This window comes from Haplochromis burtoni, unplaced genomic scaffold, assembly GCF_018398535.1.
Source record: "Haplochromis burtoni strain Fernald_Lab_line unplaced genomic scaffold, NCSU_Asbu1 Contig_145, whole genome shotgun sequence".
NCBI classification, from domain to species: Eukaryota; Metazoa; Chordata; class Actinopteri; order Cichliformes; family Cichlidae; genus Haplochromis; species Haplochromis burtoni.
Window position 1 is genome coordinate 841,913 of NW_024582506.1, and position 20,813 is coordinate 862,725.

A 20,813-nucleotide genomic window follows, 5' to 3' on the forward strand; every position below is an offset into this window, starting at 1 on the left:
TTTCTTTTTCTCCCTTCCTTTCAGGCTTTTCTTCTACTTCCATCTCCCCCATCTGAAAGCTTCATTGCCTTCTTCCTCTTTCTCCTCCCCTCTCTAACTAAGCTCTCTCTGAGCCCAAGTGCTTCAGACGGTGTTTCACTCGGCAGCAGAAGAAACCTGAGCTATTTTTACACCGATCCCGCAAAAATTTAGTGCCAGTGTGAACAGGAGCCCTGGAACGCTCACCGCATGTAAACCCAAAACCAAAATACATGCGTACAGTGAGCTATACAGTGACACAAGCATACATAAAGACAGAGGGTAAACCCACAGATGCTCACGCCCCTCTCGCCATGCTCGCTATCAAACGTGTCATGACGGTGCAGTGATAGCAGTGTCGCAGCGTTGTTTCATTGAACATAGTAAGTAAACATGAATGTGATGAGGTGGGTGGCACAGAAGAGCCACAACAGGGTTTGACTAGTGTGGGGACATTATTTGTGAGAGAAAGCGAGCTTGAACAAGGCAGTCACACATTTCTTCACGTCGTTTGTTTACAAGGTGAACAAACAAACTGCTGCTGAGGGGATAAGAGTTTTGCCACCCACTTTGCCACCCGGAGGGATCTCTTCCACTGCACGCCTTTGCCTCTGAGGACCATGGAGACGGCCTTTAGGAAGAGTCAAATCTGTCGGCATCACCAGCCTCATCTCGATTTCACTAAACCTCAAAACTGGGGCACTTGGGAGCCATGCTAACTTGAAAACGATCCTCTCGCTCTACATTATTTAAGCGCGAGATCCTCTCATCTCCCTCCTCCTCCTCCTCCCTTCCTTGACTCTCCTCTTTCTCTATTGTCCTCCCCCTTTCCTTTTTTATCTCCGTCGTTCCACTGTGTGCCTTCGGTGGTGCTGTAGCAGAGTGGGTGGGATAGAGAGAAGATGAAGGCAGAGAGGCAGGGTGCTGCAGCAGAGTGCTTTCATCCACTCTCTGCAGGGCTGTTGCATCAAGGAGAAGTCACACCAAGTGGATGCAGTGATACACCAGAGCCAGGGCACCATAACTGTACGCTACATGCATTTTTAACCTGTCATCGTAACTGCTGGAACATGTTACTCACAGGCAGACATATTACATATTTCAGTAGCTATAATATGAGTCACATGACATGAACCAGGGAGATGCTGCAGTTATTTCTATTCATTCAGCCAATCTGTTTCCTGCTAATCATACTGAGAGTGAGAGCACAAGCATGCAGACGTTTTTCCACAATACATACTGTCCCCCTTAAAACACACTACAGTTTGTGTTGTCACGTGACTCTGCCCCGTCCATTCTGCCACATGGAAACATCATATAGGAAAAGTCAAACACTGAGCTGATTGCACAACTCGTGCAGTTCGGACAACATAAAAATGCCGTGTACGTTGTTTGAACGCACTTTTGCACAGGCAACATCAAACAAAAAGTCCAAAATGTCCAGCTCTCTTAAGGTCCCACCACAGCATTTCCTCGACTGGGACTTTGATTGGGCCATTGCAGAATCTTGATTCTTTTCTTTCTTATATATCCTGTTGTAGATGTGCTGCTGTCTCAGTGTCCTGTCGTGCGACTCTGTTTTGGCAGACTTCAGCTATTAGACAAATAGTCTCACATCTGACTCTTTGGTGTGTACAGAGAAGCTGACATGGCTGATTTATGCCCTGTTGGTGCAAAACAAACCCAAATCATCATCCCTCCACCACCGTGCTTGACTGTTGGTATGCGCTTTACTTGTTTTTTTTGCCAGAAGCAGAAAAATGATATGCCAAGATGATAATATTTGATATACCTGAGACCTGTGGAGCCAGACATGACAGCTAATTTTTTCAGCTTTTTCAACATTGCATGGTTTGACCTTGGAGAATTTGCTGGGACATCCACTCCTGGGAAGATTACACGAGTGAAGGTTTCAGATCAGCAAACTGCCAAAACATCTGCGTTTATAGAGGTGATAGTTGGATCATTTATCTGAATTTCAGGGGTTGGGCCACACCTTATGCATTCCCCTTCAAATCCTATGCCTCCAGTATATATGCCTTCCTGCACTACAGGATGTTTGTTTTCATTTTCATACCCCACCCTGCCTCCCCCATTCTCAGTTCTCAGACCTCTCATTAATACCTGGGGATCTGCCTGGCTCGCCAGCAGTCCTCACTGAGGCTTACCCTAAATCCCACTCTCAGTCCTACATCTACACTTATTCCATATACCTTTCTCTTTCAATAAATGTCTAATCTAATTCTGCTTGTGGTCCCTGCTTGGAAATTATTGCTGTAAAAAAACAAAACAAACCAAAAAAACAGCAACCCAAATGTAAAAGCTGCATCTGAACAACAATAATAATAAGATCTGAAGGACAAAGATCACAGATAACTGGTTAATAAATCCATGTATGAGACATTTGAAGGGAAACATCTCATACTTTCTAAATAAAATGTGGTTGTTTAGTGAAACCCTAAATAATTTACTGGTGAATCTCAAGCTCATTGTATATGTACAAAGACAATAGAGGCTATCCTATTCTATTCTATTTTATTTGAATAAAGAGAATCTTAAAATAAAGTTGACACAGATTTATGAATAAAATATAATTAGCAGAAACCAAACTGAACACTGCAGACTGAGCAAATTGTCAGAAAATAAAGCAGCTCTGATTCCTTGAATAAAACTGCAGTTTTTAGGTGTATTTAGCACTGGGCACCTTGCTATATCATCACAGGTTATGGCAGCAGCAGCATCAGTCAACTATGGTCTATTAGATTAAATTAAATATTAAAAATAAATGAAACTTTAATGATGCCCGTGGGGAAAATCAGGTCATTGCACCAGCCATGAAAAGGATATAGATCAGAGCAGAACAGACAGGCACCACTGAGCAAATACATCAAAGAATTACAACTGGAAAAAGCTTGAAATAGGGCGTATTAGGTTTAGATTTAATATCATAAGCTTTGATTTATATCATTATTATAACTGAAACTGAATGTTATGATTGTTTTCACAATGCTGCGTCTTCTTTGGATATTATAAAGTTAAAGAAAATCATTATGTTATGTTGTGCAGCACAAGTGTAAAGGGAAGAATTGTAGACACAAATATACTGTAGTTTGCCAAATGTCATCAGTGCTGCCTCATTCATACCAAGCAGTAAATACTGCACTGAAACAATACAATACAAACGCAAGCAGGCATGTGCACCATGCACCGACAAACCAAACCAAAGCATCACCTGTCAGCCTCAGTCTGAAAACAAGTTCAAACCTCCACCGGCCACTCCCGGTCTTTTCACGCACCCACCCAGTCCACACACACTCAGCAGAAGGACTCTCAATGGTACAGCTGTACCATTCATCCCTTCATTCATTCATTTATCCACAGCGGCCTACTGGGCTTTGAATGGCTAGACCAAGCATGACTGTACTTCACTTGAAGTATTGGGGTGTCTGGTTTGTTTCAGTGGATTTCAACATCAAAACCTGTTGAAACCTGACAGGTGAGCGTCATGTTCATGTGCTTGTTGTGTAAATCCCTGTTTTGTGACAGCGTACAAAGACAGTGATTAGGACTGCTACTGTCTGAAACTTTCTCAATCACCCACACTTACAAACACAGACAAAAACAAGGCAGTGTGTGTTCTCCACAGACCATTAGTGATGACTTCATGCCAATCTGATAACACCACTATTACCCAGCTTGCACAGCAGCTGAACTAAAATCCATTAAACTGAGAGTTAAAATGAAAGCAGACTGATGCCAGTGTCGCTTTCACGGTCAACCCTTTTCAACACAATACTTAAAACTCCAGCAGCTCCTCCCTGCACCCAGACTAGATACGAACACGCCACGATTTTCTGGCTGAGAGCCATGGCCTCAGACTTGGAGGTGCTAATCCTCATCTTAACCGGGTCACACCAGTGCGAGCTGGACGTCACGGCCTGATGAAGTCAGCAGGACCACATCATTCGCAAAAAGCTGAGACAAGGTCCTGAGTTTATGCAATTTGCTGTGCCTGAAATTCAGTCTAATAAACAGAATTAGTGGGGAAAAAAGCAGCCCTGGTGGAGTCCAACTTCCACAGGAATGGGGCTGACTTACTGCCGGCAATGCAAACCAAGCTCTCACTGCAGTCATACAGAAACTGGATTGCCCAAAACAACAGACAAACAACAATAATATCCAAAGTCCAGGCCAAGAGGAATCCTGATTGCTGCCTGGATCACATCATCTGCCTCCTTTCAATGTGGAAGAACAGCAGCTCTACTTTAAACACCTCCTAAATGACTGAACCTTTTTTCTATAAATGAGTTCTGACACTGTTCAGATGAAGCTTTTATTATTTGTGTATATCTGCATTCAAAACGGACTTTTTTGACATGCAACATTACAAACGCTAGCAGAAAGACATCCTAAGGGCAGGTTTTGCAAACTCTACCACGATGGAACCATCAGGTGACTGTTATATGTAATGTGCATATAAATGTACAAACATTACGGCACAAATGATGCATTTAATGATGCAGTTTCTTCAAACAAATACACAGAAATATTTTTTTTATTTGTAGTGAACCCCGTATGGACGTTACAAAACTTGGTATCCTAGCTAATTTCATTAAGTTTCATGACGACTGAACCAGCAGATGATGATGATTAGATTCAGCAGTACTTATCAAATGTTAGCAAGCTAGCACTCTAAAAAGTGGTTAAATATGCTGAAAATAATACATAAAAATAACACTTTAGCACTGTCATGTTAGCATTTAGCACAGAGCAAAACTACAGAGCTGCTGACATGTAAATGGACTCTCAGCCTGGTTTTAGAAAAAGGACTAAACAAATATACAAGAAGCTCAGGGAAAGATATAGAAACACATTTCTAAAATGTAAAAGCAAAAATCCTAAAAAACACAGAAATCAAGTAGCTAAAACATCATGGAGACAAACTGTTATTCTCTGTGAGGCTAGAGAACATGTGTTTATCAGTTAGTTTTAGCTAGCAGAAACTCTGTGGGATACTTTGGGTAGTAGAAACTGAAGTTGCTGATGTAAAGCATTAGGACAACTGGGTGCAACAGGATGTTTCTGCTTCATTGTATGTAGTATCTATTTGTTTAAGGTCCTTTGAAAGGTAAAGAATTCAATAATAATAGTGAAGTAGTCCCTAAATAAACACGCACATTCCTTTAGTTATTTAAATTCAGTGATACGTGCTATAAGAAAAAAGGAAATCAAACACCTGCTAAAAAGTGCTTTCAGACTCACCGAGTCAGTCTGTGACACAGATATGTTTCTCAATAAGGGATGACAGAATTATAAAGAAGAAAAAGCAAGCAGGAGGGTTTGTGGGGAGATTTAAAGTTGTGATTACTGCAGCAGTGACGTGAGCAAAAATGAGCCAGATTTTAGCTGCATGGGGTCTCACCACAAAACCCCCCAAAAACAAATGAGGCAGCCACAAGAAGCCAGTATCTGCAGCATGTAGTTAGGCAATGCCTAAGTTACGGTATCTTTGTGGGTATATATATAAAAATAATAATTAAAAAAATATCTTTATGAAGAAAAGCTTTCCAGGAGTTTAGTGTAAAGCCAGACTTTTTTTTTAAAAATTTCATCCAAAGGAGAATAGCAACAAAAAAAATTAGATGCTAATTTCCTTGAGGGTATCCCAGCTACTTGTACATGTCATGTTTCCTGTGGTTCTCATTGGCTTTTAGTTATGTTTCAGTGCATGTTGATTGCCCTTTGGTTACTTCCTTCTTCTTTTTTTTTAATAGTTAGCTTTTCTAATGTGTCCTGTTGCAGTTGAACTTCCTGTTTTTGTTCCTTTGTGATCATCTGGCCTGACCTGATTAGGTATGATAGGTAGGATTAGGTAGGTTTGATAGGCGACATCTTGGATTGCGAGGTTGGGGTCAGTGTGGCTGCGCTGATCTTCTGCGGTGGCGTTACAGTTGAAAACTCCACTTAAAATGGATGTAGCCATAGCAGTTTTCTTTCACATGCACGTGCACTTTTTTTTTGCACTAGAAACCCGATAATACCCAAAACCTGATTCAGATTACAAAATGACATGTTTTTTGTGTGAACCCTAAAGAAAAAAAATAGCACTGTCTCAACTCTGATGAGGCATGTATAGTCTCTATCATGTGTACACTCTTCTGCATTTAAACAAGCACTTTACCTCAATGTTTATTGCAGCTATTAGTTGAATATCCACCTTTAGATAAAAATAACAACTGTTGTGCAGAAACATACCATGCACAACAACTGAACCCCCCCCCCACATTATTCTCTGACATCTCTCCTTTCTTATGTTTGGTTCTCTGTGTAACACCATATGCTGCTGTTATGCACCAAGGCTACCAATTATTCTGAGGCAAGCCTCCTCCAGAAACTCGCAAACAAAGGCAGAGTTTGTTGTCTTTACAGGCTTAAAATAACTTTTCAAAGGCTGCTTCACAACCGCATGATGCTGGGACAAAAGGTAATGAAAACCAAGCCGACTCGTGCACGTTAGAGGGTGAATGGGGAAGATGTTAATTTTAACAATTGTGGAAGCAGTCTTGAAATGACACTGAGAATCCGCGGATGAAAAAACTGAAGAGATAAACAGATATCTGTATGACAAATTAAACTAAAACAACTTTTTTTTCGGGGGCTCAGTTTCCGTCTGATTGATGAAAGTCTAGTTAACGGTTTCAAACAGACAAGATTACAAATGCAGATCTAGTTTGCTCAATAGCCTCCATAAAGCCCAGATGGCCTTGTGTCCAGCTAAAGCTGCACTAATGTCAGTAATCTCATCTGGGCCTGATTGCTGTGACACCACATAAGCAGAATCAGATTGAATCAGGCCCGTTTTAACTATCAATTTCCTGTCGTGAGCCTCTCGCTAAATCTATTGGGCGGAGTCGCGGACAGTCATCAAGAGAAAAAAGACACTGCTGGCAGGGAGGAAGAAGAGGAAATCACCGCCTGGCCATACAGCATTGTGTGAAATATTTGTGTCAGCTATTGTTTTTAAATGGGCACATCCATTCAGTGTTACTGTCCAAAAGACAACAATACAGATTCCACTGCATGAAATGATAGGTACTTATTATTCTTTGACGCATGCATGTGCACAAGAATCCTTATATGGTCACTGCAGAAGCTCCGCTCACCTGTTTAAAATCACCTGTTAATGAGGGGCAGATAATAAGAAGCAAGTTAGCTTTAAGGGAGAGGAAAACGAGCTAAAACAACTTGTTGTTAAGGCCGAGTATGAAGTAAATAAGGCTTATTTTGAACTGCGAATCATGCAAAGCTATTCTAGCAGAGTTCAAAGATAAAAATGAGCAGAATAAAAACAGGATCCTTTAAGCTAATAAAAGATGACAAAGAAAAAAAATTCTCAGGATGCAGAAAGGAGCAGCGAGAAAAGGAAAAAAAACTTGGCTGATGATATTACGCTGAACCTTGTCCAGGTCAACTATATGTCTACAGAGCATTTGAGTACACTGTGTACAGCTGTCTGAGGGGATAAATGCTGTACTGAGCTTCCTGAGAAAGGAAAGCAGGAATGCTCCAGAGAAAGAGCGCATGAGAGGGAGATGAGGATAATCCAGTGAACAGATGTTTGGGAGCACATCGAAGAGTGCTCGCTGCCCAGAGGATACCGATTATAAGCGGATGGAAGCGCTAACAGGAACGCTTGGGAGCCAAGGTGGGCTACACGATTAGCCAACGCACACCTGCTAAGGCTAGCCAGAGTGCGATCCTGAGATGTAAAAGGTAGCCGTTGTTGTTAAAGCACATGTAATGAGAGAATTTCACAGAAGTAGCCACTGGCGAAAGAAACACTCCAGATGTCACACAGAGAAGACTCCAGACATGTGAGAGTGGACGGAGCTTTGCTTTGTACTTCTTCACCATTTAATCAAGAGGAAATAGCTCATTTAGTTAAAACTCTAGCATGCGCTAAAGATGAAGGAGAGGTAATGTGACCAGTGAGTGAGGGCGGGACAGCAGCACAGAGGAGAGCACTGTGCAGTAAAACCAGCCTGTCCTCTGCACTAGAGCAGCTCTGGCAGTACAGAGCTTTCCGATGTCTCATTGTGATTTAAAGACCAAGGACACAGTCAGTCATGAGTGAACATCTCCTATTCCCCAGCTCCTGGGAGAATAGAACATGTTCTGACAGGCACCTCTCCGGTGCACAGAGGTTAGCGCTGCACACGCCATGCAGAATAGTACACACACACACAGAGCAGCGGTGCCCTCATTCAAGCAGAATAAAAACAGCACCTCCTGCAATACGCACGCATCTTGAGCGATGGTGCTATAATCCATGCATCCTCTATCAAGCTGCCAGCCTTATAACAGGCCTTGCAGTTCTCACCTGGTTTGTGAGGTTCAGTGGGTTCACCCCCAGCAGCTGTGGCACCATTGCCGTACTGTAAATGTGTCCATATGCCCGGGGAGTACGTGCCGTTTTAACCCAGGTAGCTGTCTCCAATCCCAGTTTTGGTGGTGCTGGATAGGAGCACCGGACAGGTCCTCAAGCCATTTCACACTCATACTTAATGACGCACGCTCCTTTGAACCCACGTTTTGTTTTGTATCAGAGTGCTGAGGTACTACCTGGAGCCATCCATCAGCCACAGGAGACAGAGCCTTTCCCTGAGGGCCTGGTTAAGAGCGGGGGGGGGGGCATCTGGATGGGAACCATCTGGTGAAGGGGGAGTTTGTTCTGCTACTCCTGCAGCAGGCAGGCAGGCAGGTCTGCCGGCCACACCACCAGAACAAAGGCAAGCTGTAATGTGGTCCCTGCGGCCGAGGCGGGGGAGCTCTGTCTGCCTGCCTCCCCAGACAGAGCAGCACACAGCTGGGGTCAGTCTCAAAGCCTCACCTGGCCTTCAGGACGGATTTAAGATGCAGACGTCTGCTCGTCATGCGAGAGACTGCTTCACTTTCATGGATTGCCTCCGCTCTTCACATGACAGTAACTCAAACACTAAGATTTTAACGACTCACTTTCTCTACCTGCTTAGTTGTGGAGGACACAGCCGGCAGCCTTTCAGAAATCCCATCCTTCAGTCAGATGACGACTCGAGATTATTTACCGAATGTGCATGTTTTCCAAATGTGGCACACAGAACGGCTGCTCCACATACACAAAGCTTTTGGGAAACTGAATCTTTTTAGTTATTTATTTACTTTTTGCTTAAATGTATGGCTCTGCACAAAAGTCTGTCCAGCTTACGTGAAAGTGAAGGATTTTTTTCGTCATCACTCAGCTTCCCTTCCTGCCTCTAAATGACTGATAATCCAACATAATGTCAGTGGCCTCTTTATTTTCAGCAAGCCTCTGGGTTTGATCTGATCTCACAATCAAACAGTCAAATAATAGTCAAATTTCACCTCCCGTGTATCAGCTCTCCGAAACTTAATAGGCTGCAGGGGACCAAAAAAAAGAACATCTCATCTGATATTACCTGACTGCACAACTACAACTGGACTGCTAGAAACAGACGGACACTGGAAGCCAAGTCCTTCCCATCAGCCTGCCAGCTGTCTTCCCGTCAGCGCTCTCCCGCTGTACGCTCATATCTCTGCCGTCACCTGCCTCTGAACGCCGCTCAAATTACACACGATGGCAGTTATTGGACATCTGCGGCACATTATTAAAGGCTTTTACGCGACGAGAAAAGTTTCCAGCGGACGATGACAGCATATCATGAATACTTGGATTTGACCGCTGGCGTGATGCAAGGAAGACAGTCATTGTTAGTCATGTGTCTGCACTGCTGTATTTCTGAGACGCATCACACAGAGGCTACAGAGGCTGCACTGTAGCCAAAAAAAAAAGAAAAAGGTCACAAGACTGAACCCCTGCAGCGGCTGATGCAGCAGCCGATGAAGAGCTGAGTGGTCATCAGTCACTAGAAATAAAGCTGCGTGAGTCTTTAAGCCTTTAAAACCACACACACACGCACACACACACACACACACACACACACATACACAGTGTCCTTGAGAAGGGGGTAAAGTCAGGCACAGCCTCTTCACTCACTGCAGCGTGCTTTACCTTGAGCAAAGGTGAACAATCAGGTCACTGTGATGCAGAAAAATGCACAAATATGTGCAACAGGGTTGGCTATTAGATCAGCCCAAACTTCCAAAGATCTCCAGCCAAAAAATACAAATCTTCACTTAGGTTCTAACAGGAATCATCACAGCGTCGCACTGAGTCCCGACAACAGCAGTTACTTAGCTTAATGAGGAAAAAAAAGCGTTCACGCAGCCAGAAGTAGCTGAGCATGTCAGTGCAGGGCCGCAGACAACTTTCAGACGAAGTGCAGACGGCATACTAATCCACGGATTTAATACGAGTAAACAGAATAGTATAAACAGAGTACTCGAAACAATAGAAAGTCTTTGGACAGACAGTGTCATCGGCAGTGAATATGAACTTCAAACCAAAAGAAATGAGGACAGATTTGGGCGTTAACTGCCTGTAAGGACTGCAAATATTGTGATATTTGACTACGCAAAAGGCCAGTTACACGACAGCCCATTAGGAGGTTCAAATAAACTCCAAAGCTACCCCAGCAGGCCGCTGTAATCTTTTCGTATGTTTGGAGCCAAGTATTTTGGTGCTTTTCTCTTACTATTTTTCCTGTGCCCTTGTTTTGCAGGAATGTCTTGTGTGCATGAACACATCTGCCGAGGTGTGCAAAAGTACAGTCCTCCACACTGACTCAACAAATGACTAACACGCGTATAGCTTTTGTCTCCACTGTTGTTAACCTAGGAATTTCACAGTAGCCTCCATGTACCAAGAGCAAGCCACAAGCTCAAGCTGCACCAAGTGTGGCTATTTTATTGTTTTACCTTCACGCTGACTAAAAGCCCACTTTGTCTCATTTCCCTGAGCACAGGAAGAAGCTTTCACTGATACAGCTTGAAAACTGAAGGAAATAATCCCAGCCTGGATCCTTCACGGCCCACCTGGTGTTTCCATTTAAATCTCCTTTTAATTTTGTCAATCAAACGTACATGGGAAGGCCTGAGATTTAATATAATTGATTTAAAATATTTATAAGGAATAAGGTTTAAAAAGTAATTTTTCACTCATCTGCAGGTTGCCCCCCCTCCCTCCATTCATCCAGTTGGCAGTAAGCCTCTTACACCAATCCAAAAAAGAATGATTTATCTAAGGCTACAGGCTTTTATACAAATGTTGTCAAATCAAGGCCCAACCGCAGCATCTTCTGCCAGCGAGAGATATCTCATCCTGCAGTGTTTTCTTTCTTCTTCCAGACCTCTTCCTGACATTAATGTAAAAATCTGGACATCTGCTTTCGTTATTGCTCCGTCTCAGGCAATCTATAAGAAAAATCTAATGAATCATTATGATGTAAACTAACCAACTTCCAGTCGCCACAGCAGGTAGCTCTGCATGTTTGATTTGGCGGATTTTTAAACCCTTGCTGACAGATTTGTGTCACCTCCATGAATTAAACCAGGGATCTTCTCCTTGTTAGACAAATGTGTAAACCACCACACTATGAAAGCAATTTAGAAGATACTGGCAGCCACCAGTGCTAGCCCTCAGCCTCCTGGCACCAGAATCTTTAGTTAGCGCAAATACCATAGAAGCAGAATTTCTAGAGCACCTGCCTGGTGGGTCATACTTGTGGGCCAATGTTACCAAAATTCAAACTCATCTGAGACTTTTAGTAGATACATCTATTGTGTCAGGCTTTACTAAATTATCACGTTCACCAGATCTTCAAAAAACACTTGACCTTTGACTTTGATCTGAGGAAAAAGATTCATGCTTGCCTGAGATTTTTAGTAGATGCATCTAGTTAGCATGGGTGACAACAATACAGTATACAAACTGGCAGACAGAAATACCAAAGAACTGTGTTTTGTTAGTCTTGCCAGGGCAATTTAGATGTAAAACAAACAAAAGCATCAAATTTCATCAAAGGCCTTCAAGGAATTTATCAAAAGAATACCAAAAAACTGATTCGATGCATTTTTTGTTATTTTCACCTTAACCTGCTAGGACCTGGCGTCCACATATGTGGACATCACATTTTGGGATGTCCAGATCAAAATACTTAATTTTTCTCTACAAGGGCCTGATATCCACTCACGAGGACATTATACTGCCACTGTTCTATCAATATGTGAAACAAATGTCCTCATATGTGGATCTCATTTTTCTCAAAAACAAAAATTTGGTTAAAAAAAAAAAGAAATCTGGTAATTCTTTGTTTTTACATTCTTTAGGTCCCAATCAACCCAAATAGCAAAGAAAAATTAAAAATGCATGCCATGAAAGAGTTCAGGTCTTAGGAGGTTAGTACATTTGAAAATCCCCAACGTCTGGGGGAATCACATCATAGTCCAACAGTCAGCATGACTTATTAAACAGTGTTACAGGAATACAACAAAAGGCGTTGCATTCAGTCTTGACACACAAAGTCAAGGTAATAGTGTTGTTTATATTCAAATACCATTACACTTTTATAGACTGCTTATAAAAGTCAGATGAAGCCACAGTGATGTGAGCCTCTGGTCAGCAAAGTCACGTTTTTTGTGCCGTCCAAAAATCAGTTGAGGTAGGATCTTCTAGCTTCATATGGCTCTTTTGCATGTTTCCACTGATTCTACATTCAACAATTTGGAAACTGAAATGAAAAATTTAACCTAGATCCCAAATTTGGGAGAAAAAAAAAAAGCTGAAAAAGTATCACAGCTTCTGTCTGCTCTACCTCTTAATTTTGCTGAACCTTAGTGTTGGTGGTAAGCATGGATGTATACACTTAAATGTCTAGGCTTAAGTTCCTCTAACTGTGTACTTCAACTCCAAAAAAGAAAAAAGTTGTACATTTCCTCAAAAGCAGCTCTTTGGATAGTAAAGATTACCAACCCAAGGTAGTCCTACCGTGTGACATACCCTACTTCATTTGGATTTTTTTAAATCAAGGTCTTTTATTGAAAGAGATTTAATAAAAGTACCGTTACAAACAACAGATCAAACATACAAGCGGTTAATGCGGTTATGCCGTTAACATCATTTTAACAAGATTAACGCTGACAGCACTAATTTTAATATTTTGGTGTCAACCAGCAAACTCTCTACCTAAATTAATGCAATCATTTGAATACTTTGGTCGATTATCGAGTTATGATGAGTAAAATACAACTGCTTAAATACAATTATAATCCATCAGAAGAAATTAAAAATAAGTATCATTTAGCATGGCAAACAGAGTAAAAATATTTGGGAGTTATAACACCTAAGGATCTCGCAGTTTCTAAGTTTATATTTGAGAATAGATTCGATTAAAATGAATATACTGCCAAATTATTATATTTATTTCAAACATTGCCAATGGAAATAAGCCAGAAACAATTTAATGAATGGGATAAAATGTTGTCAAGATACATGGCAAGGTAAAAGACTCCGAATTAGATTTAAAACCTTACAACTGGATAAAGGAAAAGGGGGATGGGGCCTTCCTTCTCTCAAGGATTATTATTGGGCAGCACAATTAAGGCCTATGATATGCTGGTGTAATCCTTCATATGATGCTCAGTGGAAAGGCATTGAGGAGGGTCTGACCTCCATTCCCTTACAAGCTATTATAGCAGACAGTAGCCCGCAAGATTTAATAAAAACTGTTTAAATGGATCAAGCTGACTTTTAGTTTGGGAAATAATAATAAAAGAGCATAAAGATAAGATAAGATAAGATAAGATAAGATAAGATAAGATAACTCTTTATTGTCATTGCACAGTCATACATAGTACAGTAGTACAATGAAATTGGAAAAAACTGTCCTACGTCGGCACTACATATAACACAACACGACACGATATGACACATCACAACGTAACGTAAAGGATTGGCGACTTTGCGCATGCTAATGGAGGAATGTAGACTTCTTCGTTTTGAAAAGGTTAAAGAAAAATATTCATTAGAAACACAGGATTTTGAAAGATACCTACAGATGCGGCATTTTGTCAGCAAAAAGGTCAAATCTAAGTCTGAATTAAGCAAACTGCTGTTACACTTATTTAAAAGGGCATACAGTGCAACTAAAGATAGAGGCATCATCTCAGGCCTGTATAAAGGGTTAATAAACATGAAATCACACTCGACCCTATATATTAAAACTAAATGGGAAATGGAGGGAGCAATAGATATAACGGAGGAAGAGTGGATAACAATATGGATAATATGGACATATTATCCATATTGTTATTGGAAAAGCCTGATAAGATATTTTATTGCACCTTACCAAAAATCTCACTATGACGGTAACCCTCCCATTTGCTGGAGAAATTGTGGAAACACGAATGCAAATCGTTATCATATTTTCTGGGACTGTCATATTAAAGCTTATTGGAAGGGAACACATGTAGCAATACAAGGGATATTTGGAAGATATTTGCCTTTAGAAAGAAAAACTTTATTTTCTGGACTCATCCTAGAAGGATGGACAAAGAACGATAAATATTTGTTTAATATTTTATTGGCGGCAGGCAAAAAAGCCCTCATAAAAAATGGCTTTCATGTGAGAGCCCAACTATGAACATGTGGATGGAGGTCACAGTGGACATTTACAGGATGGAGAAAATGACAGTGGATGTGAAATAAAAGAGGGACCTGTGTGTATCACGTTGGAAGAAATGGATGAACTATATAATAACACCCAGGCCAGATTTTGACTCGTTAATCTTAGATAAGATTTTATTTATATTACTGGTAATTAAATCGCGCTCCCTAACTGTTTATGCTTTTTTGTTTTGTTTTGATTTTTTTCCTTCTTCGGTCACAGGTGTAATGGGGAGTGACAGTTGGTTTAAATAAGCTTTTCAAAGGTGCTTGGAATTGTTAAAATATAAACTAGCCAAGTGGGAGCCCAGTCCAACACGTCTTACTCCAATGTCGGCTCACTAGCGCCCCCTTATTTTAATTTTTCACTCTAAAGGCGACCGCAACATGAGTAAGATGTTGTATTAAATAAAACTTTAAACCATTAACTGAAACCATAAGTTTATTAGTACAGTGTTTACTGAAGTCACAGATCAAAGGAGCTGAAATCAGCTTTCACACAGATTTTTTTTCGCAATCTGACTTCTTTTTGAAACCAGAGCAGTCGCCCCTTGCTGGCAAATGCTGGAAAGAATAAATTTTAAGAAACATCTGCATGGGCTTTGCTTTTAATCCAGGAAGAAAAATTTAACAAACAGTAACAGATTTACACATCAGTTTGTTTTATCTGTAAATTGTGAGCTGATATTACGAACACATTATACAAAAAATAAAAAAATTTAAAAATTCTGTAAAAGCTGAAAACTGTTTGAATGCAGCTCTGTTTCCTCCATAATGATATCACAAAATTGCCTTAATGGTTATCACTTTTTTGTCCTTCCTGTTATCATCATTACATCAGCCTTTAAAAATCCCCCATTAGTCAAGCTCTGATTGTGAGGTCAGCACTTCAGCAGCCAGCATGTCGGGATAACACTTAACTGGTCAGTAAATGTATCTGTCAGAACATGTGATGCGTAGATGTGGAAGCTGGGTGGTAAATACACATCAATTTGATTTATTTGGCCTAAAGTCACAGATTGGTCCCAAAGCATTTTTTCAGTCTATACAACAGGCAGCTTTGACTGAGCTCTGGCAGTAATTTATTAGAAAAGTTATGCACTGTATTAGACAGTATCCAATTTACAGGCATGAAGAGGGAAGACGTTCAACAAAAGGGAGATAAAACTACTGAGAACCAAACAGAGTGGCTAGAATTTTAATAGTTCATCTGGACCGGCATGCATTTGAAATCAATCTAATAAGCTTCTCTGACCTCATATTTTCAGCCTGACTCTGCCTCAGGGGCACATTCAAACCACCACAAAGCCTCAGTGCAGCAGCAGCATCTGACCGAAGCAAATGGTTCTGTAATTGCCATTACAACTTGTGGAAACCAAAGAATGGAACCAAAGCACTCTTGTGCCCTGCCTTCTGGTAAACTTTTTACCCCAGAAATCTGCTTCTCCTTATATTGGGGAGGCGCCGATCTTCCCATTGAAAGGAGAAAACACTCGATGTTTTCCCGCTTTCTCATTTTAAACACATTAAAAGCTATTCTTTGCACGCTGGTTTAATGCCATGTGACACATAACTGCTACCGATTCATCTTTTACACTACATGAAGTGCATAGTTTCTTTTTTTACATGTAATGACACTGCATGCTTCTCTTTCATTGTTTAGCTATAGTGACCCCTCGAGAAATTCAACATTTTCCTTCTTATTTTTCCTGTTACTGTTATGTGTCTTTTGGCCTTCTACCAATGTAAATGCTGTGAGCTCATATTGAGGATGACGAGTGGCAGCTCATCAAATTAGCTGACAAAATCCACCTACTAGCATCTCTAAAATGCTCACTAATCATAATCCGGCTGGTTTAATCTGACATTTCGCCAGTTTACAAGAGTCTGTCAGATTAAAGAAATTAGATAGCCACATGAATTTGTGTGTTCTGAAAGTGACAGAAAAACGATCTTTATGCCATCTTGTTGGTAACACAACAAACTACAGCTGCTGGTATTTAACAGTTTTTAGATGCTGGCCCCTCTGTTGATGAGTTTTTGTTTTCTACCGTTTGAAATCCATCGACAAGAAAAAGATACCAGAAATAAATGACTGATTACTGGTGATCAAAGATGCCGGGGTTTTACCATATTTTTACCGTTTTACCAACGTCCTTTATTTAAATATGTTTAAGACTGGCGACGTGTCCAGGGTGTAACCGGCGCCTCAGCCTATCACAGCTAGGATAGGTTTCAGACCCTCTGACTTGGATGAATGTTAAAAGTTGTTACAGTATTTTACTGTAAAGGTGTAGGTTCACACTAAAATGCTGACAGCTCTGGTAGCTAGCATTTTACTTTATATCATGTGATCTTTAAAATGTTGCAATGAGGACAATTTAAAATGAACATTTAGCATCTATTCATACCTGTTTCAACCTAATTTTTTACTCAGATGAGTTATGAGCAACATAATGTAGCAACAGTAAAACTCATGCTTGCTGTTCAGACAGAAGCACCGACAGTATTTAGAAGTATTTAAGCCAAAAAAGCGTATTAGTGTAAAATCTTTAATTTTTAAACATTCCTAGTGCGCACCTTTTTTGACACACCACAGTCAGACAGGTGATTGATAGGGAAGTAATTACATGGGACACAGTCACAGCCTCCATAATAAAGCACATATGCAGCCAAATAGTATCTACTTCCTCAGAGAGTACTGTAATGTTCCTCTATCTGTGTTATTATTAAACAAAAAGAGCATGTCAGTTTTTGTGGTGATGTCGCCCCCGGCAACTGAGCTCTGACAGGTATTCAGTCAGCCTGCAGATCAAAGCAGTTGTGTGTTGAACCACAGCTATGTGGCTAAAAAAGAAAAAAGCATTTCTGACACGTGTAACATAACCTTCATTCTGTTGGTGCACAAAAACCTCTCAGCCATGTAAGGTATTGCATACAGGCATCACATGAAAACTGTGTTTCTCCAAAGATTTTTTTTCTGAAATTCGGAACAAGAATGAGCGTCTCACACATACCAGAAACCTTTATTTTCCCCAAACCAGCTGCAGTAACAGGTTTCTTTCCCCAGAGGCAGCGTGGGGGTCTTTAAAGGTGATTCATGATTTCCAGCTGACAAACCGTATTTCTGACTGAGTGTACAGCAGATTTATTTTACTGTACAGACTTGCACGTGGGATGCATGTGGTGTCAACATGCACAGCTGCATATTGACATGACATCCCCATACATCCTGACAGGAAGCTGTGAGCTGAGGAACAAAATGGCTGCCAGCAAACAACAAACTACGGGTGGGCACATATCCCACACAGAGTCATGTTTAGGCTGAAGAGAACATGCTGCCCTTGAACAGACCAAACATGGAATTCCCAATGAAATTCCATAATCCATAATCCATTATTGATTTATAATCCACAGCAGATTAGGCAGCATTCCATTATTTTCCCCCCGTTCTCCTGTCAATGCAGAGATTGGACACTGCAGAAAAACAACATATCTAGGTCACACAATAAATATTAAGTATAAGGAGTCATATGTGGTAAAGCTGATGCTAAATATAGGTTTCCTGCCTGTTAAGGGATTCCAGCTTCAGAGGGACATTTCTATAATCCATTTCATGCCTGGTCTCATGAGCTGACATTCCATCACCAGAGGGGGAAAAAAAATTCCCACTGACTTCTCTACAGATTTCGTTGGCCTTTTTATTTTGGTCACTTCCTTTCTACACACAGGGCGTCTTAATGAACAACATATGAACCATATTCAGCTTGAAAACAAGTCAGCTTGAACATTTATGATGTTTTCTGAAGCATTTTGGGTCTGAGTCTTGCTCTAACTATCAAACCTTTCTAGTCTCGATGCCCAAATGAACTGCACAGCTTTACACGAAGTTGACAATAGTGACAAAAAACGTAGTAAATGCAGTAAAGCTTAAACCCAAATGGGATCTAGACAGAGAGAATGTCTAGATCTATGGATCAGTGGGTGATTTGCAGCCTTGGTCACAAAACACACCCTGCAACACGATTCAGACAACTCTACAAACCAACCAATCAGAGTCAACCATGTAATGAGACAGACGTTATTAGCGAGCACAACATTTGCCGAGCTGCAAAGGGCTGTGGTACCAAATGTCATCAAAAAGAGTAGCAATCCTCTTCAAATCAGACTTTACATGTCGTCAGATACTCATCTTAGACTTATGGGGCATTCCAGTTATTTCAGAAGTCCAATATCGGAACTTAGAGTGACATCACTCAGTTAGTGCATTCCAACAGTAAAGTCGGAAAAGCAGGGACTCGCTGCAGAGGCAGCTGAAAGTCCACCTGATGAGTGGAATCAGTCACTTATTTTGGGTCATACTGAATAGAATCAGTATGACCCAAAATACTATATTCAAAATACAGTCTATTTTGCAAATTTTGCATGTTCCAATTTGAGAAATGAGGATTATCCATAGTATGCTCATTGGCTAATGACTTTTGATTGACAAGTCCTCAGCTAGTGTGGTTTCACTGGTTAACTCAAAGCTTCAAAACAGGACTTAGCTAAGTTATGTATGACATCATACTAGCTACATCCATCTTTTATGCTGTTTACCTTTTTTTAGTAAAGTTTGTGCAGTGGAAGATGACTGCTAGACTAAGTTTTGCGCCTTTTAAATGAAATCAGACAGTCAGGTATCACAAAAACGCCACTGTTCATTTTAAAAATACACCCATGTGTCCTCCATTGGTCACAAGGCAAAATGCTAACCGTAGTTTAGTTTCTAATTTAGTTCCTTACCTCTAACACAGGCCCCGCTCCCAGGATGATCTGCTCCACCCCACTGGCAAAGCCCTTCTGGCTGAGAGCTGTCAGGTGATGGATGAGGAAGTTGGTGCTTTGGGTCTTCCCAGATCCACTTTCACCAGAAATCACTATGCACTGGTTCTTCCGCCGCTGCAACATGGCATGATACGCCACATCTGCCACAGCATAAATGTGGGGCTCCAGCTTCCCCAGCGTGTGGTTGTCGTACATTTTGACATATTTGGGATTATAGATTGGCAGGAACTGGAAGGGGTTAATCACGATAAGAATACTCCCAACATAAGTGTAGATCTTCTCCTGGCGGAAGCGTGCACGGAGGCTCTCCAAAAGGGCGCGCTCCGTTAGCTCCGGGAGAGCACACAGGTCACAAGGTGGGTCGCTCCCTGCAGGCTGGGGGAGGAAACCCCGTTCGACCATGCGCCTTCGTTCCTCAGTCACCCGCAGCCACATTTGCAGGCTGCCCCCGTAATGAATAGATCCATCCAGGTTTTTCTCCCGCAGGAGGAAGCGGTAATCCTCGCCACTGCACAAGCCACTACGGTTTTCCAGGGCGGTTCTTGGCCACAGCATCATCCGCTGAACCGGGCAGTCGCCGGGATTGAGGATCCACTCTTCCCCACCGAACTCCTTCACCTCGGCCAACACGTAGCATTTGGTACGGTCCAGGTGTAACCGTTCGATGAGGCACTCGATGGCTTCAGCAGCAGTGGTGTTCTTGCGGGCGGTGACGGGGCAGTAGATGGTGCCCTCAGCCAGGGAGCCCGGATAGACGCGCAGGGTGAACTCCTGGTCCTCCAGGCGCCGCCGCATGCTGCCACTAATGGTGGCCATGTTGGCGCTGCTGGTGTAGCTGCAGCCGCCATCTTGTAGGCTCATGGCGGCGCAGCAGGTCCCATCAGCAAGCTGCTCTCAGGGACCAAGGGACTGACTCAGGACATCCCAACTAGAGGAGGGAGAGAGAGAAAGATGGAGGCGGTTAAGACATTTTTGGTTTCAGACATCAGTTCATGCCCTCACAGCGTCAAACACTTCCAAGTACATTGAGTCACAACGGGGTCATCAGAGTCAGGGCGACACAGTAGTCCGACTCAATGGGCTTTCTGTTTCGTATCGTAAAGGGAACCACTATGAGAGCCGCCACAAAGAGCAAGAGCCCGATGCTAAGGGAGAGTCGAGAACTGATAGTGGGCTGATAGTTATTCAAAACAATGAGGAACAGTAGCTGCTGCATGAATTTAAAGGCTACTGGCCACAGCTTATCAGAGCCACGTACACTGTGTGTGTGTGTGTGTGTGTGTGTGTGTGTGTGTGTGTGTGTGTGTGTGTGTGTGTGTGTGTGTGTGTGTGTGTGTGTGTGTGTGTG

General features: G+C 41.8%; 1 protein-coding gene across 15 annotated transcripts in view; it reads right to left on the reverse strand.

Annotated features, from left to right (window-relative positions):
- The window catches only part of myo9ab (myosin IXAb), a 150,664-nt gene that overhangs the window by 91,117 nt on the left and 38,734 nt on the right, over nucleotides 1-20,813 (reverse strand). For all 15 annotated transcript variants that reach the window (XM_042224657.1, XM_042224656.1, XM_014336579.2 and 12 more), the window contains exon 2: nucleotides 19,424-20,393. In XM_042224657.1, coding sequence (XP_042080591.1) covers nucleotides 19,424-20,326 — 903 coding nt within the window. In that variant the 5' untranslated portion in view covers nucleotides 20,327-20,393. The remainder of the gene's footprint in view (nucleotides 1-19,423; nucleotides 20,394-20,813) is intronic.